This window comes from Alosa sapidissima, chromosome 10, assembly GCF_018492685.1.
Source record: "Alosa sapidissima isolate fAloSap1 chromosome 10, fAloSap1.pri, whole genome shotgun sequence".
Classification (NCBI taxonomy): domain Eukaryota; kingdom Metazoa; phylum Chordata; class Actinopteri; order Clupeiformes; family Clupeidae; genus Alosa; species Alosa sapidissima.
This window is the reverse complement of record NC_055966.1, coordinates 31,983,126-32,005,584: the sequence shown is the minus strand read 5'-3', so window position 1 is coordinate 32,005,584 and position 22,459 is coordinate 31,983,126. Positions and strand designations below refer to the sequence as shown.

General features: G+C 43.7%; 1 protein-coding gene across 5 annotated transcripts in view; it reads right to left on the bottom strand.

Moving 5' to 3' along the window:
• Positions 1-3,761: 3,761 nt before the first annotated feature.
• Positions 3,762-22,459, bottom strand: part of oxr1a (oxidation resistance 1a) — a 154,520-nt gene continuing 135,822 nt past the window's right edge. For 3 of the 5 annotated variants that reach the window (XM_042106106.1, XM_042106107.1, XM_042106108.1), the window contains 9 exons: positions 22,442-22,459; positions 18,869-19,037; positions 15,037-15,217; positions 10,526-10,606; positions 9,213-9,338; positions 7,578-7,730; positions 7,080-7,175; positions 6,114-6,187; positions 3,762-5,895 (listed from right to left, as the gene is read on the bottom strand). The exon at positions 22,442-22,459 is cut by the window's right edge and continues 674 nt beyond it. In XM_042106106.1, the coding sequence (XP_041962040.1) occupies positions 5,760-5,895; positions 6,114-6,187; positions 7,080-7,175; positions 7,578-7,730; positions 9,213-9,338; positions 10,526-10,606; positions 15,037-15,217; positions 18,869-19,037; positions 22,442-22,459 (1,034 nt within the window). In that variant the 3' untranslated portion in view covers positions 3,762-5,759. The other 2 variants (XM_042106109.1, XM_042106110.1) reach the window with 2 other exon arrangements.

Below are 22,459 nucleotides of genomic sequence, written 5' to 3'. Positions count from 1 at the left end.
GCCCTCAGTAATAACAAACACTGGGTTTAACAGTGTGGCTTTAACTACTACATCTAGTTTATTGTAGTTAATGCTATTTGCCATGGAGACAAACATCACAACCAGTAGTGTCCACTAGGTGGAGCAGCTCTGCAACTCACAGCAAAGAAACAGGCGTCCTCACCTTTTACATAACTTCTGACCATCAGAGGGCAGGCCAGATACTTCTTTACACACACTCCACACACACAGCTGCGTGTTTTTTGCAAATTAGACACTCTTTCATTGTTTTATTCTTACATAGATTAATACACAACTGGAAAGTATTTCCGAGGAACTGCAAAATGTGCTTGCTCAGGTGCAGTTCACCAACGGGAGCAGTTGAATTGACAGTGAATTATGGTGCGTTGAACTCAAAATCGGGCGTAGAGGTTAAAGGTTACATGCATTAATGTACATCCGAAACGTCAAAACACATTTTTGCTCGTTTGCGACCTCTAGGTTAAAGGGCACAAAATGATATGTGTGCCCTCACAATGGAGTCCCGAGTCCCTATACCAAGTTTTGTTTTGATAAATGAAAGTGTTGCTGAGATATGAGCTAACTTTCTGTAACTCTATCACTCCCCTAGTGGTTGAAGGTCACCAAATGTATTGTGTGTCCTAAGGTTGGGATCCCAAGTCAATATACGCAGATTGGTTTCTGTATGTGAAAGCGTTGCTGAGATATGAGCCTACTTCCTGTGATTATATCGACCCCCTAGTGGTCAAAAGACACCAATGGCCCTTTTCCATTACGGACTGGGGCTGGCCCAAGGCTTTTCCCCAGTCTTAAACACCGGTGCGTAGCCTCGGTGTTGTGTTTCCATAAGGAGCTGTAACATCGGGGACATTAGCTAACAATGCTAGAAACTTTTAAACAGCGCTTAGCAACGACACTGTGAGCATACGTCAAATTAATTACAAGAACATTTAAACAAGTCATAACATTGCAAAATAATTAAGGATACAGGCTCTTACAAAGTTTATATATATATGTAGGTCGTTTTTCTTCACAAGCAGTCACTTATGTTGCTAGGCAACCCTAAACAAATGTTACCAGTCTTTACCCCAGACACAGGGGTTTTACCCCATAGTGGAAAAGGGCCACAAAATATTGTGCGTCCTCAGGATGGGGTCCTGAGTCCATGTACCAAGTTTGGATTTCATACATCAAAGCAATTTTGTTTGGCTGTGACGGACAAATCTAAAGTTTAGTTGCTAACTTTACCGTTTAACTTTGCCGTGGCCTACTGGTTAGCGCTTCGGACTTGAAACCGGAGGGTTGCCGGTTCGAACTCGTTCCAGTAGGAACGGCTGAAGTGCCCTTGAGCAAGGCACCTAACCCCTCACTGCTCCCTGAGCACCGCTGTAGCAGGCAGCTCACTGTGTCGGGATTAGTGTGTGCTTCACCTCACTGTGTGTTCACTGTGTGCTGAGTGTGTTTCACTAATTCACAAATTGGGATAAATGCAGAGACCAAATTTCCCTCACGGGATCAAAAGAGTATACTTATACTATACTTGACAATATCGACATAAGAGTGACATGACACTGTCATGATGAACACATGAATCCTAACCCTAATACTAACCTCTATCCCTAACCCTATTGTTATGACAAAAACAGAGTGTCACTTAATAACAGAGGCGTTTATGACTTGATTATGACACACTCATGTGTCATGTCACTCTTATGTCGATACTGTCAAGTAAAGTGTAACCGTTTAGCGTCGCTTTCAATAAAATCCAATGTGACGGAAGAACGACAAAGGTCAGTGATGCCATCTTCTTGAGCAGTTTACACTGGTACTGACTGGACATTCCAGAGTTGTACCGGTGGCGATATTTCAAAAGGTCTAGGGGCAGCAGCTTACGGAAAATTAGGGACCCGGGAATAATAAGAAAACTTAAGAACAATAGTGTGGTGCTTTCAGCACACTAATTATATATCTCGTCATTTATTGCCTTTGATGACAATGTACAATGCAAGCTAGCTATATGGAAAGGCAGGAATGCTATATATCTGTATTGTTTCTTGATGTTTTATGCTCCCAACATTGTCTTCAAGGCAGCGCTAAAGGTTAAGGTTAGGTTTAAGATAAGGTGCCTTTAAGTTGACGGTGGCAGTGCTGCCTGGAAGACGACGTTGAGGGCATAAAACACCATCGAGCGACTGTATTGTATAGCATTGGGTGCAGGATACACAACGTCTGAGAGCACACTGCTTGGGCCCCGAGAGGCTCTCATTACTCTTCTTAGTCCTTTGGCATCAGGTACAAAATCAACACACATCTTTCACCAGCAGGTCCTGTTCAGATGTGACCTGTTGAAAACTGAATTTCTTAAGGTGACCTAATGTGTAAGCGGATATCAGTGTCCACTGGTGCTTAAAGTGGCCACTCATGTTTCAGTCTCACAGGATGTGTACAGCAAACTAGACTGTTGTAAGGTCAGATGACTTAATTTGCAAGGTTTTGTTTAGGGTCAAAAAGGCCAAAGGCAGTTTGATTAGGAGCAACTTTGTATCCTATAGATCCTTTCAACAATAAAAACAAAAACAATGCTTGAACGTTCTATTTGGGCCCCAATCTACTTCCTCTGCATTAAGATAACATATGGAATGTTAAAAAGGAAGTCTTGTGGGGCCAACTATGATGCTGATAATGGAACTCTCTTGAAAGGGTCCATAAAATGTCTTCTCCAGACACAATAGAAACAGTTAGAGCCTGTTAACCTCTTAGGCCTTCAATTCAACATGGAACTTTTAACTTACTGTAAATCAGAGGGCCCGAGTTCAGCGGTGATATAGGTAGCGGGAATTTTCTTCTTCTTTTAACACACTTAATCTAAAAGTACCTTGCGGACATGTGAGGTTAAGTGTTTGAATGACTGTATAACTTTTCAGGACATCTAGTAACATTTGACCTGCACAGTCAAGGTAATATTAATTAAACCTAACGAACACATTTTACCTGCACAGTCAAGGTAATATTAGTTACACCTAACGAACACAAGGAGTCTAGTAACATTTAACCTGCACAGTCAAGGTAATATTAGTTAAACCTAACGAACACATTTGACCTGCAGTCAAGGTAATATTAGTTACACCTAACGAACACAAGGGGGCAGTACAATGCAACAATTAAAAAAAATGCTCTGAAAGTATGTGGAAACTAATACAGATTACTATTTTTCCCTTCTGCAGATATAGCACACAACACACAGGAAAATTTTAGCACATGAAAATATGCACCGTTAATTAAGAGGACAGGTCTCTGGAATCTCCAGTGGGTCTTCAGTACGGAGTCTCATCATGCATTGTGGGACACAACTGCATCCAAAGAGAAAAAAATGACTAGGCTATATACTTTACTCTAGTATTGTCTCTATGTCTTTTTCATTTATTATCCATTATCTCCCACATCTCTGTGTTGTCTTTTTTGGATGAAAATCAATTAATAATAGATATTACACAGAAGTTAGTTATTATGACTAAGGCTAGGTCTTCATGGTTGCCTGCAATATCTGTGACATTGTCTAGCTGCTCACATTAAATTATGTTTAATAATATAAATTGATCTATACAAGTGTCTACTCCCTTTGACATCATCCCATCCTCCTGTCTAGGGATATTTTTGGGAAATATACCTCTTTCTTAGCAGTCAGCTACAACCCTCAAACAGCTCATAGTAGATGCACAGCAACAACACCAACATTCAATAACATCTCGTTCCAGATTAAGACAATTTATTTAGCCTTTATTGTCATTTATACATCACTGTTACATTGTATTCCGGTGAAGTAGTAGTAGTAGTAGTAGTAGTAGTAGTAGTAGAAGGATTCTCTTTAAATTCATGTTAATTATGTCACTCCACAAGAGCACAAATACTGATGTGGAAGACCAGAGAGGGGTAGACAGCTGCTGAGACACAACAGGTTATGTACATCCCTGTGTCGTCACCCCGCAGAGGAGTCCTGGGAACCTGCCATTGATCAGGCCCAACAACTAATGCTGCTATGCCCTTAAGGACAAGAGTGACCTTCAGGATGACCTTCAGCATCACCTCTCTTCTCGTCACCCCACACGTGGTTTCACCTTCCACCCTCCACCCCCTCTCCCAAATCCCAGCAGCCAGCCTTCAATTGACAATGACAATTATGTTTTAGAACCTACTGGAAAAAATGAACAAAAAATAACCAAAACCAAAAAATAGATATTTACTGTACAGCTACTGCTAACAGAGATCCTAATAACCTGGCCTTATACTAGATTAAAGTGCTAGAAGCAACCCACCAATCCACACGTCATATATATTTGTATATATATATATATATTTATATTTATATATATAGGAACAAATCTACTATTTAAACATTAATGTACAGGGTAATATACAATATATTTGTAATTGTAACAGCTGAAATGTCAGCACAAAAAAGATTACCGTCACACATAACAGCAACATATATATAATATATATAATTATATATATTATATAATTATATATATTTATATATAATCATATATGGTTCTGTAATATATTCCTGAAAAAAAAGAAAAAAAAAAGAAGAAAAAAAAAATCAAACACGCCTCAGGCTTTTCAAATGATACCCAGAAAAGCAGTTGTTATCAAGACGTTAAAAGCTTTACAAGTTCTCTCTGAAAGAACAACAATAAAACAGGCAGACCAAGTGCCCGCCTGGATTATCTGAGGTCACAGGACAGTAATTTTGCATATTCCACAAATCTATTGCGACACATTACTGTCTACAAACAGCACGCTCGGGCCCCCGAACAGAGGCTTGCGTTGACTGAACTCACATGTACACCCACTTAACAGAACATTACAACGATGGATAATTCTGGTTAAGAGCTACGTATGTGCTTTGGACACTTGTGTGTGCTATGATGATGGACAACAAAAAAAGACTACAACTTCACGACACTTTATCATCATCATCATCGTCATCATCATCTCTTTTTCTCACCCTCGGTGCCTCAGAAGAAATGGGAGCTGTGAACGGTACACTTGCTCTATGCGGTTCCGTGGTTCCGCAGTTCACCCACTGTTCCTGCTGAGGTTCCCAATCCCCTCCCCTTAGCCTGTGATGTTCCTCTAAAGATCAAAGGTTTTTTTTTTCTTGCTTGTTTAGCCTCCTCCACGCACATCAACATTGCATTAGTGACGTCCTAAATCCTCGACCCAAAGGGAGGACCAACCTGGTGCTTCCTGGTTTCGGTCTCCGCCTCTAGACTACAGCAGTTCGTACTCCGATCCGTCTTAAAAACACACTTGCCACTATCGCCTCTGCACGGTGTCTCAAAGTGCACCAGCAGCAACCCCTACCCATGCTGCTTTGCAAGATGGCTGACAGCTAGCCGGGCTTTGTTAAAGCCCCCCCTTCCCTCCCCACAAAAAACTCCTCTCAAAAAAAACTCCCCTCTCTGCTCTTGACACCTCCCTGAAGCTTGAACGAAACGCTTACACACGAAGAGAAAAACAATGATATAAAGTAACTGCACGAAGAAAAGCCCTGTGTTAAGATGCAGGAGGAAATAATAACGGACGACAAGCATAGTGACGTTATGCTTCCTTTAACAGGCTTCTTGGGAGCCAAAGGGGATGTGCAGTACAGTTTAGGACGCTGCCATTCGCTGAGGAGCGCTGAGGCCTTCCGCGCTCCCCTCTCTTTCGGCGTACCCTCCCCTTAAACCCAAGCCGCACCACCCGCCGAACGGTCACTCAAAAGACCAGATCTCAATGTCCTGCACTACAAAGTCCTCCTTCTGCGAGAGCATGGGGTTCCCGAAGGTCTTGCAGGAGTGGCTTCTGCCATGGTACAGGTCTCCGTCCAGCCACAAGCCAAACTCCCCACTGCACAAAACAAGAAATACAGTACAGTACAAAGCAGGCCAACAAGACTACCATGGCTGTCCCTTTTTCTATTGGCAATAACACTTATTTTACCTAATTGTATGCATAGTTTTTGGTCTTTCTGCACAAGGGTAAATAACTGACAAAAAAACAACAAAACCTGCTGAATCATTTAGCCCCCTTCAGGTGCAAGACAATTTTCCATCAGGTTTACTCACCTTCCTCCTCCAAATGCCAAGGAATCCATATCTCCTTTGATGAAGAAAAGGTTATCTCCAGTCCACTTGTATGCCTAGAGGAACACAGCGATAGGGTAGGTTCATGATTATTAGTTTAAAGCACTGGTCAAGAAGCCAGCAGTCCCAATGGTCACCGACTCACTTCCCTAGGATAGATGAGGAATGTGCAAAATCTCTTTACTTTGCTGCTATTCACAGTAGCAGAGGGGCGACTTCTTAAGAGCACATATTTTAGTCACTTGACCACTGCCCATTCCCGCACAGCCATAGAGGAAAGCTTCATGTGAAATTAACTGTAAATACACAAAGCTCTTACGGACAGGCCACTATAATGTGAACGCACTGAGAGATGGACAGTCAGATACTGTGGACATAGGGCAAGCATTAAATGCTTTGGTTGGTTGGTGCCGTCTGTCGATTGGCTTGATTGGCCGGTGCCGTCTGTCGGTGCAGCAACAGCTGAACTTCTCAACGCGAGCGACGGGAGAAACGCGACGCAACAGACCCACAATTCAGTTCGGCAACGGATGACGTGACCCATGTAAAGTGAATAGGATGCGTCTCCAGCACTGCAACGCACGCAGCTGTGTGTAGAGGCCGTAAGTATCCATTTCTATAAGAATGGCACAAAAACTAGCTGTGTCTTATATTTACAATATTCAAAGAATCTCAAAGCACACACTACTGAGCTTGGATCCTAATAATGGTCTATTTACTCGGGGGATGTGAGACATCCACTATTGCTACAGATAATTCTTATAAAAGCTTTAACAAATTAGATTATTTCAAACAATTCAATACTGCTTTCGAAGAAGTTATTTTTTTTTCTGACAGAAAATACCAGTGATGTCCTAACCACACAAGGACCCACGTTTAAAAAAAAAAAAAAAGTAGTGTACTACAGTACTCAATATGGTCTCAACATCACCAGCAGACATACATTACCTCAAATTCTGGATGGAAGGTGAAGAGAAAGGTCTCTCCTGTTCCGTAGAAGCCCTCACTGACCTTAAAGGGTTCTGACGCAAGGGCACCAAACACCTACGACACAACAGGCAGATTATTAAGTCAGACTGCAGGGAAACTGATACTGCAAACCTCAGTTCTAAAAATAAATGCCAAATATTTCCTGTGTAACCATAATCTTGGAGAGTCTCAAAGAGCTCCAAAGAGACTTGGCACAATAAAATCTCCTCTGCCAGACGCCTCCTAGAAATGTTAGGCTAAGCGAATGGCAACACCTTACACTGCACTTTACGACTCGGACAGAATTACATCATTTAGCATTAACAGCAAACTGATGGACACTTGAGCAAACATTGGAACAAATATTTTGATAGAATGCATCCAAACAGTGAATATTCAGAACAACTGAATTCAGTCCTTACACAGCTGCGTCATATGAAATTGGCGCTTAAATCTTTACACTGATGATTGACTGACCGTGCCGTCGGCGTCCTTGATGACCAGCAGCACAGGCGTGTCCAGGCCTTGCATGACTCTGTACAGGGTCTTTATGCTCATGCCATGCTTGGAGGTGCTGTAGGCGAGTGTCCAGGGGTAGCCAATGGTCCTGGGCGGGAGGTGCTTGGCCAGCTACACATCACAGAAGGACAGAGGGAGTGAAGTAAACAGCGAGAAGAGACACATTTGAGGGCTACTCCTAGCATGTAGCTTAGTGACACGCCTGGTAAAGTTACCTAAGAGTAAGCAGTAAACCTCCTAAAAGAGTCCGTCTGCTAAGAGAATTGGGCCATTGGCCTCTCCTATTCAAATATTTACGACTTGAGTTAACTTGACAGAGGGGTATAATTTGAAGCAAGGTTACTGGCTTACCCAGGTAACTTCAGGAGTAACCGCTGATCTCAAAGCAACACATTACTTTAAAACAATAGCTGCTCAGGGCAGTGTTAGAAATCAGCGGTCACTCCCAAAGTTTGCCACTTACCTCCCCCCACTTTGTAGTACAGCCCTCTGGTTCATCACGAAACCACATGAATAGTGCCCTGGTCAGACAAGGTAGCACTATCAATGGGCAATTACAGTACTGTCAGTGTTGTTGACCTTTCCACATGGGCAAACTTCAGGCTAGAGAGATACCTGTATGACCCCGCATGAATTTTGCAACAGTGACTAACACATCAACAACAACAACACCACCACCTATCCACCCACACAGCCACCCTTCTCTGGCTTGCTTTATCCCGAGTCCACAGCTTGCACAGCATTCCCTTTGAATCCATCAGATTACGACGCCTTATTGAAAGCGCTTTAGTGATTTGCCAGACACAGAGGACTAGGGCACATGGAAATCCTGGGGCATTGGCACCTAATGCAAAACTGGTCTACAAAAGGTCTTTACCCAGAGGATTAGCCCAGTCTTATTCAAGCTGCTTCCCACAGCCTGTGGTACTTCCCGCGATACTTCCTGTAAATCTCATGGATAACAGAGCACAGCTGAACTGAAATGTCAAAGGGCAACTTTGAAGCACACTGGTCAAGGGACTGTTCATATTAGAGAAATGTGGAAAATTAAAGGTACACTATGCAAGATTTTCACCTTAATATAACCTTTACGAAGCCAATTTGATGGTAAACAAACATGAAATAACCATACAGCACAGCCATACCGAGTCGCTAACAAGAGAACCAGCCATACAACTTCAAGAGTGGCGGCCTGAAGACATCTCGCGAGAATCGTGAAACATTACCTTGTCAGTAGATATAGCTCTTTGGAGATATTTTTTGCCTGTTGTTAATCCTTCACCTCCACAACAAAAGCATTTGCATTGTGTACAGGGGGAACAAGCCACGAGTGGGCTATTTACAACATTAGAGTTAAATATAAATATATCGCGACTCTGGGGGGAGCTCTACAGACATCAAAAATACCTGAACTATAGTATAGCTTTAAGGAACGAAAAGAGCTTGTATGTAATCCCTTATTCAGCAATTGTTGTCTAAGACTCAGGCAGGCACACAATGTAAACAAAAATGGCACCTCTGGCTGCTGTTCTGCACCCCCCCTCCCCTTGTATCTGTGGTGCTTTGCCATGTTGCATTGGGAATGAAGGGTACCTTCTCAATCTGGTCGCCTTCCAGAAGGTCACTGTCCTCGCTCAGGTTAGGTCTGAACGTCTCTGGCTCCAGGGTGGCAGTGATGGAGCCACCATGGTTCGAGTTCACCTCCTCCTTGGTGGTAATCTAGAGAGAGAGATCAGCGGTCAGTACACGACACACGTACACACAAGGAATAGCAAACAGTGCATATATTTCTTCCTATTTAGACTTCTAACTAGCTACAGTAACTGGAATTACAACTAAGCCGCTAAAAATAATCGGAGGGAAATAAATATGGTAATCTTTCTAAGTACAGGGTCCTACAGGCCGGAGCAGCCTACCTTCTCCATTGTTTAGTCCGAGAGTGGTCAATAATGGTTCGTTTAAAAATGTGTCCTCTCTTGAATTTGTGTGCATTTGTTTATTCAAAAAGGGAGTGAAACCAGGACCGCAGCAAGATACTAAACAAATGCAAATGCTGGCACCGTGGAAGAAATGGAAACTAGATGCAAAATAGCCTCCCATGTTGTAATGGAGCAACTTTGAGAAGAAAAAAAAAAATCAGTCTAAAGTTTATACGTTTCAGTCTAGATATAGGGTTGCTCAGCATTTTAATAGTTAGGACTAAGCATTGAAACATAATTACTGTTTACCCTGAATGTTGGCTGAAGAAAACGCATGGGCAACCAAACCAAAAGGTTAAGCACCCCAGGATTAGGCTCCGTGTCTAGCCTGAGCGGTTTGGCGAGAGCAGGGAAGCGCTTTAGGCGCTCAGCCCTGTGTGCCCTGTGGCGCGCTCAAGTTACCCAGCGCTTGCTTGAATTACCAGCATTGTCTTCAGCAAACAATTCAGCCACTCATCGATGCATTTCTAACTTCCGCACCGTTCATCTATACCTCAAGACCATCAACACCCCCCACCCACCCCACCCCTCCCCAGGACCCAACACCCTGCCCACCTCCAAACAGGTATCGTGGCAACAGAGGGAAGGGAAGTACCATGACCGTTGAGCCAAAATTCCCTCATTTTAATTAAAAAACTGCCAGACAGGGAGAATGGGTGCCGGGCAAGCCTCAGTCACCAGAGAGCTCACAATGGTCAGTCTAACTTGGAGACCAGACTTGCTAGGAGGTGACTGAATGACTGGCCTAAAGAGCAGATCTCCCAATGGCATAAAGCTATTGGGGAAAATGTTGGAAAAAACGCCACAAAAACAAGTGTTTCTCGGGGCTCTTAGCATGGGTCCGCCATGGGACCTGTGTGTGTTGAAAGGCTGAAGGGTGTGTGTCTACAAGCGAGCCTAGAGAGGGGTGGCCATCGCACTGAGCACCTGGAGCCGCTTGCATAGGGCGCGCAGATCTTCGCTGTTTAGGGCGTCAATCCGCCGGTGGTACTCAGTCAGCGACACTACCTGGGGGAAGAGGAAGTGACCTGTGTGTCAGATGGAGGAGACGAGGATGGGCAGAGAAGATGCAGAGGAGAAGAGACGAGAGGCAAGCGAGAGGAGGGGGGAAAAAAGAGATCCTGGGCAGGCTAAAGCTCTGCATCCTCCAGCTCTGAGATCCATGTGCATCTCCAGATATCAATCCCCGTTTGGGACTGTTTGAAAGGAGGGCACCGTGCAACTGAGGCACGCGAGTGAGTGAGGCTTGAGTGTGTGTTTTGCATGACTGTGCAAGCAAACCTCTCACTAATCTCACACCATGACAAGTGAAAAGAAGCCTGTGGATACATATCGCATAATACCAAGAGTAGTCTATTTTTTTGACTGCTGACTGAATGTTTTCATCCCCTTACAAGCTTACAGTGCTTTCACACCTATAGGCCTTAGCCAGTTGAACTGAATTTGACCTCCTGGTTTGGTTCATTTGTGTAGGTTGGGCCACAGTTATCGGTCAGACCCAGAACATAACAATCTGACCACAACCATCAAAAATCTCAGCCCAAAACAAACTAACTAGAGGGAAAAGCCCTAAAAGGCACAGTTTCTCGTACATTCGTGAATTAAACCTAGTGCTGGACTTTAGTGGATATATATCATACATATCTGTCAATAATCATTTTAATGCATGTCTTAACATTGTATACTATTACAACCTGGTTTTAGGCAACATGACACAATAGGCTGTCATACACATTATTGCTGGCCTGGTTTGAAAGGCAACACATTTCTTCTATACGATAAGTCAGTTTCAGTTAGTCAGTCAGTGTCATAGGCCTCAATGGTATAGTAAGTACTCTTTCGATCCCGTGAGGGAAATTTGGTCTCTGCATTTATCCCAATCCGTGAATTAGTGAAAAACACTCAGCACACAGTGAAGTGAAGTACACACTAATCCCGGCGCAGTGAGCTGCCTGCAACAACAGCGGCGCTCGGGGTTAAGTGCCTTGCTCAAGGGCACTTCAGCCGTGCCTACTGGTCGGGGTTCGAACCGGCAACCCTCCGGTTACAAGTCCAAAGCGCTAACCAGTAGGCCACGGCTGCCCCCAATTAGGTATCTATCAGCAAAGGGGCCCTTGGCCTGAAAAGTCAACCGAAGCACAACTTTGACATTGGCTTAGGCCCTTAGAGCACATCTTCCACATCTGAATAGAGGCAAACACCAAGTATCTACTAAATCCACTTTGGGTTAAATTAGCCTCCAAGTTTGATAAATGCTGGCCTAAAAACACAGCTGAGCACACCGTTAACTCCACTTCACAGGGAGGTCTGCAACAAATAACCTAGGCTTTTCTCAGCACTTCTTGAGTCGAATACACATCAATAATGAACTTTACCAAGAACCATTCTGTAGCAGTGAGGCTTATGTAAGCACTGAGCAACATCAGCCACATCTCAAGAATCCAGAGATTTAAAACGACCCTTCAGAATAGCTTACAGCAATAGCAGAGGTTTGCAAAAGCCACAAAGCATTGTATTTAAGCCACATTAAATTATATTACAAAGCTCTACAGAAATAAAAGATATTTCAGGGTAATGTGTGACCTCATAGTTGAGAAAAATCACCGGATGTATTTAACAGTATTTGACACATTAGTCAGACCAGTAACAACTCTGGTGTCTATTAGTTTTTGAGTGTAAATAAGACTTTCGGGCAAACAAGTTGCCACTTTACATTTGTCAATAATTCAGAAGAAACGGTAATCAGGACACCATCATGAAAAATGCATATGCTACTTCTTTCCTCTGTCCGCAAGGGAAGCTGCGGAGACAGGTCAGCTCAGACTTTGCTGTTCGCTACGTCAACTGTCACCAAAACAAAGCGGAACACTAGACTGGCAGCGCAAAATAAAGATTCACTGACAGTGAGCTACATTTTCCACACGAAGACAAAATCCTTAAGCTTTATGGTTTAGTTGGGATGATTCTCATATTACCACGTTAACTTACAGTTAAGCTAGTTGAAAAACAATGACCTGTTAGAAAGACTTAGGCTACGTTGTTGGATCAATCAAATAAACTATTTTGGCTACTAATTAGGCTACGTTGTTGGATCAATCAAATAAACTAATTTGAAAGGGAATTATAATAAACAGACCTGAGTTAAAAATATGGCTAGATGTTTGTTATGTCTTTGTAATATGACCAGACACATACCTACCTACCCTTTCAAAACAGTAAACATCTGGTTAACACAAGGTCAGAATCACCCTATTACATGAATCAGGTAAAGCACAAATTGTGCCAAATAAGACAATTTTGGAAGTATTACAACATTTTACTATCGTGTCGTTAAATCTTCACTTGTGTACATTTAACTTCTACCCTGAAATGTTTGGGCTAGCAGGTCGCGGGCCTTCAGGTCACTGTTGCAAGGACACCGGTTCAACGTGTCAACTAATCCACATGTCCCCTCTAAAATCACCATCAAACGACAGCTAATCGGTTAGCTACAACCGCAGTTTGCCAGTCCACTTCCACAAGTCAACAACCGGCCAAAGTCATGTGTGCGTAACAGAGGCACTGAACCAAACATCAAGCGCAGGATTAGCTACTGGAATTCGCTTTGGCAAGGTTTAACAACACACAAGTGAACAGCTTCTCGGCTAGCGTTACGACTGGATGGATTGCCATTCGGTTGATGGTTAAAGTTAGCCGAGAATGCTAATAACAGCTGACTGGCTAATCAACAAGACTAGAGTATCAGCTACTGTTTTAGCAAGGTAACGTACATATTTGTACTTAGGAGTCAGCTGATTTGCTTCCTTCACCCTCCTGGAAAACATGTCTTTTCGGGGCGAGGCAGATACGAGACGAGTCTGGCATTCCAGTTTCTTGAAATACTCCCACTTGCACAGACGGTGGACCGCGAAACATCCAGCCAAGCAAACAAAGTAGAAATGTGTTTTTCAGGGTCTTCACTGAAATTGGCTGACAGCAGAGACAGCCAATAGAACGCCTGGACATGAATATGGCAATATTCTATTGGTGTAGATCTGTAATCGGTCTTTCCCACTGTATGCCCATTTAAAGACGCAGACCCCCAGCTTTCCCCATCAATAGGCTACTCAACGCCAGGCGCACGAACATTTGCATTCAAAAATGCACGTATGAAATTCAGTTTCTTAAGAAAACACAGTAATTGTACAATGTACCATAATATGATTTGACGACAATCTTGACATCCTTTTTGACATGATATCTTGACATGCAAGTCATGCCCTAGACTCGGTTAACGCCCTTATCTATCCTGCACACAAGTTTAAAACGTCACGGCAATAAAAACATACCACTCGACCTTAAATGCGTATGACAAGCGCGAATGCATACTCCATACAAATACGTTTCAGTTGTAGAAGTTTGCATTGCATGGCACGGCGCTATGTCAACCTTACAACCACAACTCACAACCACATCATCACCTGTCTTTAACAGACGTCTAACTTTGGGTTTGTATATCATTTTACATGCGACTAGCAACTTTAGCGTCCTTCTTAAAGTTACACTGTAGGCTATACTTTCAAGAAGTTTTGCCAATCACCATAATATCCAACAAACAACATATTGACTTGGCACCCTTTCATTCATTTGATATTACAAATGAATATCAAACTTTTTAACCCTAAACACAAGACTCATTTACTCTCTACTCATGCCAGCACTCAAGTCATATTAAACAACCTGACATTCAACACATTTTCAACACCAAGATATACCAACCAAATAATGCCATCTATGTAATAGATATTAATAGATATAGCACTATCTGTTGGTTTCACATTGAAAAAGTATGGCTCCACACTGTACAAGGGAAAAAAAATTGAATATATATCATGCATGCATAAATCGCATACATGTATTTGTTGCTTTCTTGTAAAAAAGACCCACTGTTGCACAGTCATGCAAAACACAGCAGCAGCAAGCTCACTGTTAAAGAAACACACTGGAACAGAGACTGGGATTTGACAGAGCGGAGTGCACACTATCTGATCTAATTGTGAGACATCAACCAAAGACTACGGAGCTCTGACACAACACATGTGAACATAAGAAGAGATGAAGTGCAGGTCAAACAGCATAGCGAGCGTCAACGACACCTGGCTAAAGAAAAAACACATAACACTGATGACAACAACAAACAGCAACAATGCAATAAATTCAGTGCACATAACAAAACTACACACACAGACTTGAAAACAGGTGCGAAAAACACAATCACCACCATAAAACAATATTAAACTGTCACAGTGAACACAAGTTTAATAGGCACACAACACTAAAGAAAGTAACAGTATTACACATGAGAAACATACACACAGGCTAAAACACACTCGGCAGACTGAACAGTGCTAAAAGGTCTTTGGCGTGGTCAGCAGGAGGATGTGACGTGGGGGCCTTACCTCCCACTCCTTGCTGTCGGAGGCGTCGGTGGTGGAGGCCTGCTCCTTCTGCTCCTCGGCACCATCGGACTCCTCCAGTTTCTTGACCACCATGAAGCCCGGCTCCTGGCTCATGCCTCCGAGGCCGTCGCCATACATGTCGGGGCTCCACTGGATAAAGAAAACATACAGGTGGTCCGTCCTGGAGGACACACAAGATGGGGTGGAGAGGGACTGCTGTTAGAACATGGTGATAGTGAGGACTGCTGTTAGAACATGGTGATAGTGAGGACTGCTGTTAGAACATGGTGATAGTGATGACTGCTGTTAGAACATGGTGATGACTGCTGTTAGAACATGGTGATAGTGAGGACTGCTGTTAGAACATGGTGATAGTGAGGACTGCTGTTAGAACATGGTGATAGTGAGGACTGCTGTTAGAACATGGTGATGACTGCTGTTAGAACATGGTGATAGTGAGGACTGCTGTTAGAACATGGTGATAGTGAGGACTGCTGTTAGAACATGGTGATGACTGCTGTTAGAACATGGTGATAGTGAGGACTGCTGTTAGAACATGGTGATAGTGATGACTGCTGTTAGAACATGGTGATGACTGCTGTTAGAACATGGTGATAGTGATGACTGCTGTTAGAACATGGTGATAGTGAGGACTGCTGTTAGAACATGGTGATAGTGAGGACTGCTGTTAGAACATGGTGATAGTGATGACTGCTTTTAGAACATGGTGATGACTGCTGTTAGAACATGGTGATAATGAGGACTGCTGTGAGAACATGGTGATGACTGCTGTTAGAACATGGTGATGACTGCTGTTAGAACATGGTGATAGTGAGGACTGCTGTGAGAACATGGTGATAGTGAGGACTGCTGTTAGAACATGGTGATAGTGATGACTGCTGTTAGAACATGGTGATGGTGATGCTTGAGCTAGAGATGACTGAAGTTAATGTACAGTACATTATAACAGTATATATATATATATAAATGGATTTCAGTAAGTCTCTTACAGTACTACTCATTCCCAAAGTGTGTTTATATAATACAGCATAAAATCTCAATATGACAGGTTAACAAAATCCACATTTCTCATGTAAAATATCTTAAATAGAAGATATGTAGAATATCTTAATACAAGATACTGTATGTTTGTATACATCATCATATCTGAGCTGAAGCCAATATTTAACAGGTCAGGAAACAATATTGAGAGCTCCACATTAGAGTCATAATATGCCAGAATATCAGTCTTCCGCTCAAGGCACACGTATCGGGGACGAGAAGCCATCCGTTGCCAGAGCAACAGCAGAGAGTGGTGAGGGTGATGCAGAGCAGGCGGACAGCAGGCACCTTGGCTGTGTCACCATGCGACTGGGCCGGACCACCGGAGCCTGAGCCCTGAGCTGTCGAGAGCCTCGGACAGACTCTTTCATCTCGGCCGCGCTCGGCCCCCTCCATTGTCATGATACTCGCCGCTGATCTTCCGGGTCGCCACTCAACTAGGTCATGCAGCAGGGAGGAGCAGAGCGGAGCGGTCTGCACTGCGTTGCGGTGGAGAGACAGACCGCACGGCACGGTGACATGGCCGCCGCCTGCTACTTCAGGCACGTGCACATTGGAGCTCGTAGATTCGCACACCCGCATGCATCCATGCACATCCATAAAGAATGTTGTGGACACTTGAGTACAGTTATATACAAATAAATATATATAGTGTTGACTGTGTTAATCTACAAAGAGCTGCAGAAGGGCAAGTACTTGCCGCTCTTTATCCAATCCTGGGTTGATTCAAAAAAGGCACTCAGTGTGAAATGCTTTTTTGTAAAGACATCAAGCTAAAAGGCGAGCATGCATATTTGTGAACCCTCTTTGGTTCTCAGCTTGGGAAACACAGAAGAGGCAAAGAATCTTGAGCCGTCTAGAAAAAAAAAAAAAGTAAGACTGCCCTTTTCAGCGAAAGGGGCAAGAAAGAGTCATATTCTTCCTCTGTCCAGCGGGAAACAAAGACAGCACTGTGTGGGCAGCGGCGAACTGACAACAAGGCTGTGACAGATTCTGTCTATTTCTGGTCTGAAGCATGCGTCTCTCCAGCACGGCCCAAAATTGAATTAATCTGTTTGCTCGTTGAGAATTAATTTACTAAGAAAACAAATGTTATGGCCTTGATGGAGGGCTAGGACAGCCTGCACTGACACTCTCTGATGAGGGTGTGGAGGGGGGTATACAGTCAACAGAATGAAACGGCTGACGTGGCAGAAGCTCTTTCTACTGGACAGCCACTGACAAAGACAGCCCCAATGACTTATTCCAGTGTGACACCAATATAGAATTACTTTAACCAGGCAGGGGAGATCCACTATCGTAAGCATTCCAAGCAGTTGGGAGATGCTTCAGGGAAGAGGAATGTGTGGTGGCAGGGAAGGTCTTTCAACAATAAACAAAGTAAAAGCAGAATGCACAAGAGGGAACATTCAACAAGCAGTGTGCTTCTTCCTGGCATCCTTCCTTATTGAAAATGTCTCTTTGTTTAATTGTGTGTCTTAGAACTTAAACATATATATAACCTTAGATGTGTTTTTTACCTTTGATTTGTTGAATAAGGATAGTTTAGTGCATGGCCACTAAGCTATCCTGAACCAGAAACATGGTTGATTCCCCCTGTGCAAATCTCGGACTTTGAAATGACCACTAAAATCTGAACAATCCTTGACTCGTGACTATGGCATAGACACAGACTGTTATAGTATCTTTTAAGTATCTTTATTTTGTGTAATATCATTTTTTTGTGAAACTGAAGTATGTAGTATCATTAGTGTATGCGAAGACTGGTTTAAGTGAAAGAGCAGACCTGGCAGAAAATGTCATAGATAAGGTTTGGTGCCAGGAAATGTAAGCAAAACCTAAAGAATGGCACAACCTAAAGAATGTATGAATAACAGGATGAGAAGGCAAAGGTGAAGTACCATATGTAACCTGGTCAGCTATCTATTAACATAGGTGGTGAGAAAGCCAGAGTGTGTCCAGTCTAGGATGACTTGAAGGGGTATAAAGGCTGGACAGCAGCCAGAGTATGTTAGCTTGTTTCATGATCCAATGCTCAGGTGAGCGTTAAAGCTACACTTCTTCAGTATTCTTTCGCTTTGTCAAAATGATTCTGAGTTTGACTCGGTTGATCAGAATTTTTCTACAACACTGTGACCCAAACCATCCCTCTGCTCCCCACCACCTCCTCATGTTACATTATCCCTTCCAGTTGGAGATTCAGGTAGAAGTCACTGGAGCCTGTTGTGAACAGTCTGCAAGGCAGCCAATCAGTGTAAAGCTCACTTCATCATTTGTGTAGGTGCCAGATAAGCATGAGGGGGAGCTAGATATGCTAATGGGACATTTTATTCCCCTACCTAATTAAAGGGTTGTAAATGGGCTTGTAAAATAACATCTGAGCCTCTCACATAACATCAGAATAAAGAGTAAAATACTCTGTTTATCCTTTCTATGCCATCTTTAATTTGCAGTCTGTCTAGTGAGTGGTTTGATCTAATGATTTAAAGGTACTCGTGACAGGTTGAAAATGAAAAGCGCATGTGGTGGGAGGGACATAGCAGACGTCTCTATCCAAAGACTTTGAGACAGTGATGTTGTGTACCAGGTAAGTGATGTCAACCATTGCTCCAGCACACCTCCAATGATGGTGGGGGAGACAGAGCAGGTGAAGTGTTTCAGCACGTCATGCGCTTTTGACTGTGAATTGTGGGAGTGATCAGGGGTGTATGGCGCGGAGTGATCAGGGGTGTATGGCGCGGAGTGATAAGGGGTGTACGGCGCGGCTCACCTCTCCTGTGGGACAGCGAACCAGTACTCGTGCTTGCGGTCGCGCTGGGCGTACTGCTGCATGGAGGCGCTGGCGTTGGACAAAAACGTCTTCTTCATGGGCTTGCCCACCCGAAGGCACAGGAACTTGTGAGACCTGGACCTCTTCCTCTCCCTGAACACCGCTGGGCCTGAGGGCACAGGAAATGAGGCAATGTCACAGGAGGTAGAGGTGGACATAGATATTAGAAAGCTAGATACCGCATTGGGCTCCAGATCGTATGTAAATAGTGACGCCATCTTGGTGGGGGCAGCAATCACCGGAGGCCAATGGAGGAGCATGTGACTGACTGGAAATCAGACAGGTGTCTCTGATTGCCGGCAAGTGTTGCCCATAGACAGTAAAGGTGTTGCCCTCAGCAATATGTCGGCCGCGTTTACGATGCCACCTAATAGAACTTGACAGCCAATGCGGCATCTAGCTTTCTAATATCTATGGACTGAACTTGACCCACTAATCAACTAGACCAATGTAAAAACACTTTTCCAGATTGATATTCAAAGCATTAGCCACATTCGTGCAGTGGCACTAATCTGAATTACCCTTACCCTGGAAGAAAACAAAGAAAACTCAAAATCCGCTTAAAACCTTTAAGACCGCCAAATCTCTTAGATAGTCATCGACGGCCAGATCTTACTTCATGCCACCTTTATTAATAGCCCATTAAAAGGTCATCCCAGCTGGACGCTAACAAAGAAATACGGCCCCACACTAGTAGGGAAGCGTTAGTGCCATTCACTGAGGCCAACGAAGGTTAATCACCTCAGACAACAGATTCTCCACAGGCGTCCATTTGAGTCCATTATGGTGGTGCCTAATGGACTTTGTTTCGGCGCTCTGTTTGTGGCTGCATACGGTGAGGGAAAACGAGAGGAGGGTGGGCCAGAAGGCAAAGCCCCCAGTGGGAGTCCTCGGAATAACAACGGTGACTCACACACTGCCCTCTGCAAGACGGTGGGCATTTAACTAGGAGCTGAGCACAGTGCTCAAGCAGACTGAGGGAATGTATGTAGGAGTGTGTAGAAAAACTGGTATACACGTGTGTGTGTGTGTGTGTGTGTGTGTGTGTTGTGTGTGTGTGTGTGTGTGTGTGTGTGTGCGTGCGTGCGTGCGTGCGTGCGTGCGTGCGTGCGTGCGTGTGTGTGTGTGTATGTGCGTGTGTGTGGGACCCATCAGTCACTGTTGAGGCAACTCTACATCACAACAACACCACTCAACTGCTCCAGCCAAGAACAGCAAGGCAGACTCTTTTGGAGATTCAGAGAGCCCAGAACATGGAGTACTGGTCCAATTTAAAACTCCAGAGAAAGTTGGCCAAACTGCCCTGCGCAGACCATCTGTGTCACACACCATCTACAGTAATGCCACCATTGGTGAGGAGATCCTTACCTTCTGTGTAAAAGCCTGCCTTCAGGTTCTCCCCACAAAGTACAACCTAGCACCTAAAACTCTCAAATACTAGCTTTTGATTTCTGCCATTGAGAACCTAGGATACAAATGCCAGCTCATTGTGTTAGTGTTTGGTAGCCTAGGTCATGTACATAGGTTGGTGGTCCGTGGACTTTGCATTGGGGGACTATATAAAACTAAGGCCAAGCAGCTAGTGAAGTACTGTTCCATATCAGCAATTATAGGAAGCATGTTTATTTAGAAGAGACGATGCTTCCTATTCCCTTGAATCTGTAAACTCATGATAAATTGCTGAACTGCTTTAATCTACTGGATTATTCAAAAGATTTGATTCCTAATGTAACTTGACTTGTAAAGTGGAATCAAATAAAGTATATAAAATGTGTGTGTGTGTGTGTGTGTGTGTGAGAAAGAGAGAAGGAGAAAGAGAGTCTGTGACTAGGTTGCGTAGGCAGGTACAGTAGGATATGAGTGGGCCGCATATGAAAGAACAGTGACATCATTACATACTTTTCTGACTATATATTTAGTCATTTAGCAGACATCCTTTCTCCAAAGCAACCTATTGATCACAGTATGAATTCATACATATTATAAACAGCAACCAACCTCTGCCATCTGAGCAAAAGAGACACATCAGCAGTGAACAACCGAGCCAACCAACTGAACAGCCAGGAAAAAGTAGATCCGTACATGTAGAACATGTCTACTATAATTTAAATTTCCCCTTGGGGATCAATAAAGTATCTATCTATCTATCTATCTATCTATCTATCTATCTATCTATCTATCTATCTACTGAGAGATAGGATATCAGCAAAGAGCCTAGATACGGACATGCCACAGTGTACACAATTTTCAGTAATGCACAGAGCCTAGAACTAGTCTTTGATATTTGCTTAAATCAAGGTCTTGTCTTTGCCAAAGGTGTTCTGCGCTTCTGTGTGTGTGTGTGTGTGTGTGTGTGTGTGTGTTTAGGGAGGAGGGGTGGTGCTGGTGGTGTTTGTGATTCTGTGTCACTGTTGGCTTTGATGGGCTTGAGCTTATCAGGGGACAGGGCGGGCGAACGGCACGGGTTGACTGTGGCGTATCAAAGCAGAGTGCGGAAAGGCCCGGAAAGCTTCACATATCTCCCGAGGTGATAACAGGTGAGGTGCATTTTCATAAGTCCCCTCCTCTCTTTCTCTTTCTTTCTCATTCTCTCATTCCTCCTGATGTCAGTCTCTCTCTCTCTCTCTCTTCCTCTCTCTGGCTTAGTTGGGGAGGGGAGAAAAAACCTAACCGCAAACACATACACACTTATCAGTTGCCTCCGGCAGAGCCTAGACCTCACAGCCTTCACCACGGGGAGTGCTTGGGCGTTTGATAGTTACGACTTCACATGGCTCCTGTGGCAATCATCAAACATGACAGCCTTTCAGGACACACTGCTTTCCCACAACACGCCTGAACAGTCCTGAGGCCTGCCTGATTTCATTCCCTGCTCACACAGGCAAGGACCACACCATCCCATCTTGCTTTCATCTTCCATTAACCACATTGTAAAAATGTACACACAATATTTTAAATATTTAAATATATGTAAATATTTATGATGTATAAGGCCAAGCCAGATGGCAATTCAGTTTCAATGCAGTTTGTTTGAGACTGAGTTTTTGTTTTTTAAGTATAAGTATAGTATAAGTATATATACTCTTTTGATCCCGTGAGGGAAATTTAGTCTCTGCATTTATCCCAATCTGTGAATTAGTGAAACACACTCAGCACACACTAATCCTGGCGCAGTGAGCTGCCTGCAACAACAGCGGCGCTCGGGGAGCAGTGAGGGGTTAGGTGCCTTGCTCAAGGGCACTTCAGCCGTGCCTACTGGTCGGGGTTCGAACCGGCAATCCTCCGATCACAAGTCCGAAGTGCTAACCAGTAGGCCACGGCTGCCCCCAAATTTCAATCCCACTACAAGTAAACAGCACGATACAAATAATAATAATATAAGTAAACAAGTGACAAGACAGAGATGAAAAGGGTGGAAAAGGAGGAAGTGTAACACAGAGAGAGAAAAGAAAGAAAATTCAACAAAACTCTGGCCTGTCAGAGATGGCACTGGTGTGGACGACGGTGTCTTACCTTCGGCCTTGGCTTCTT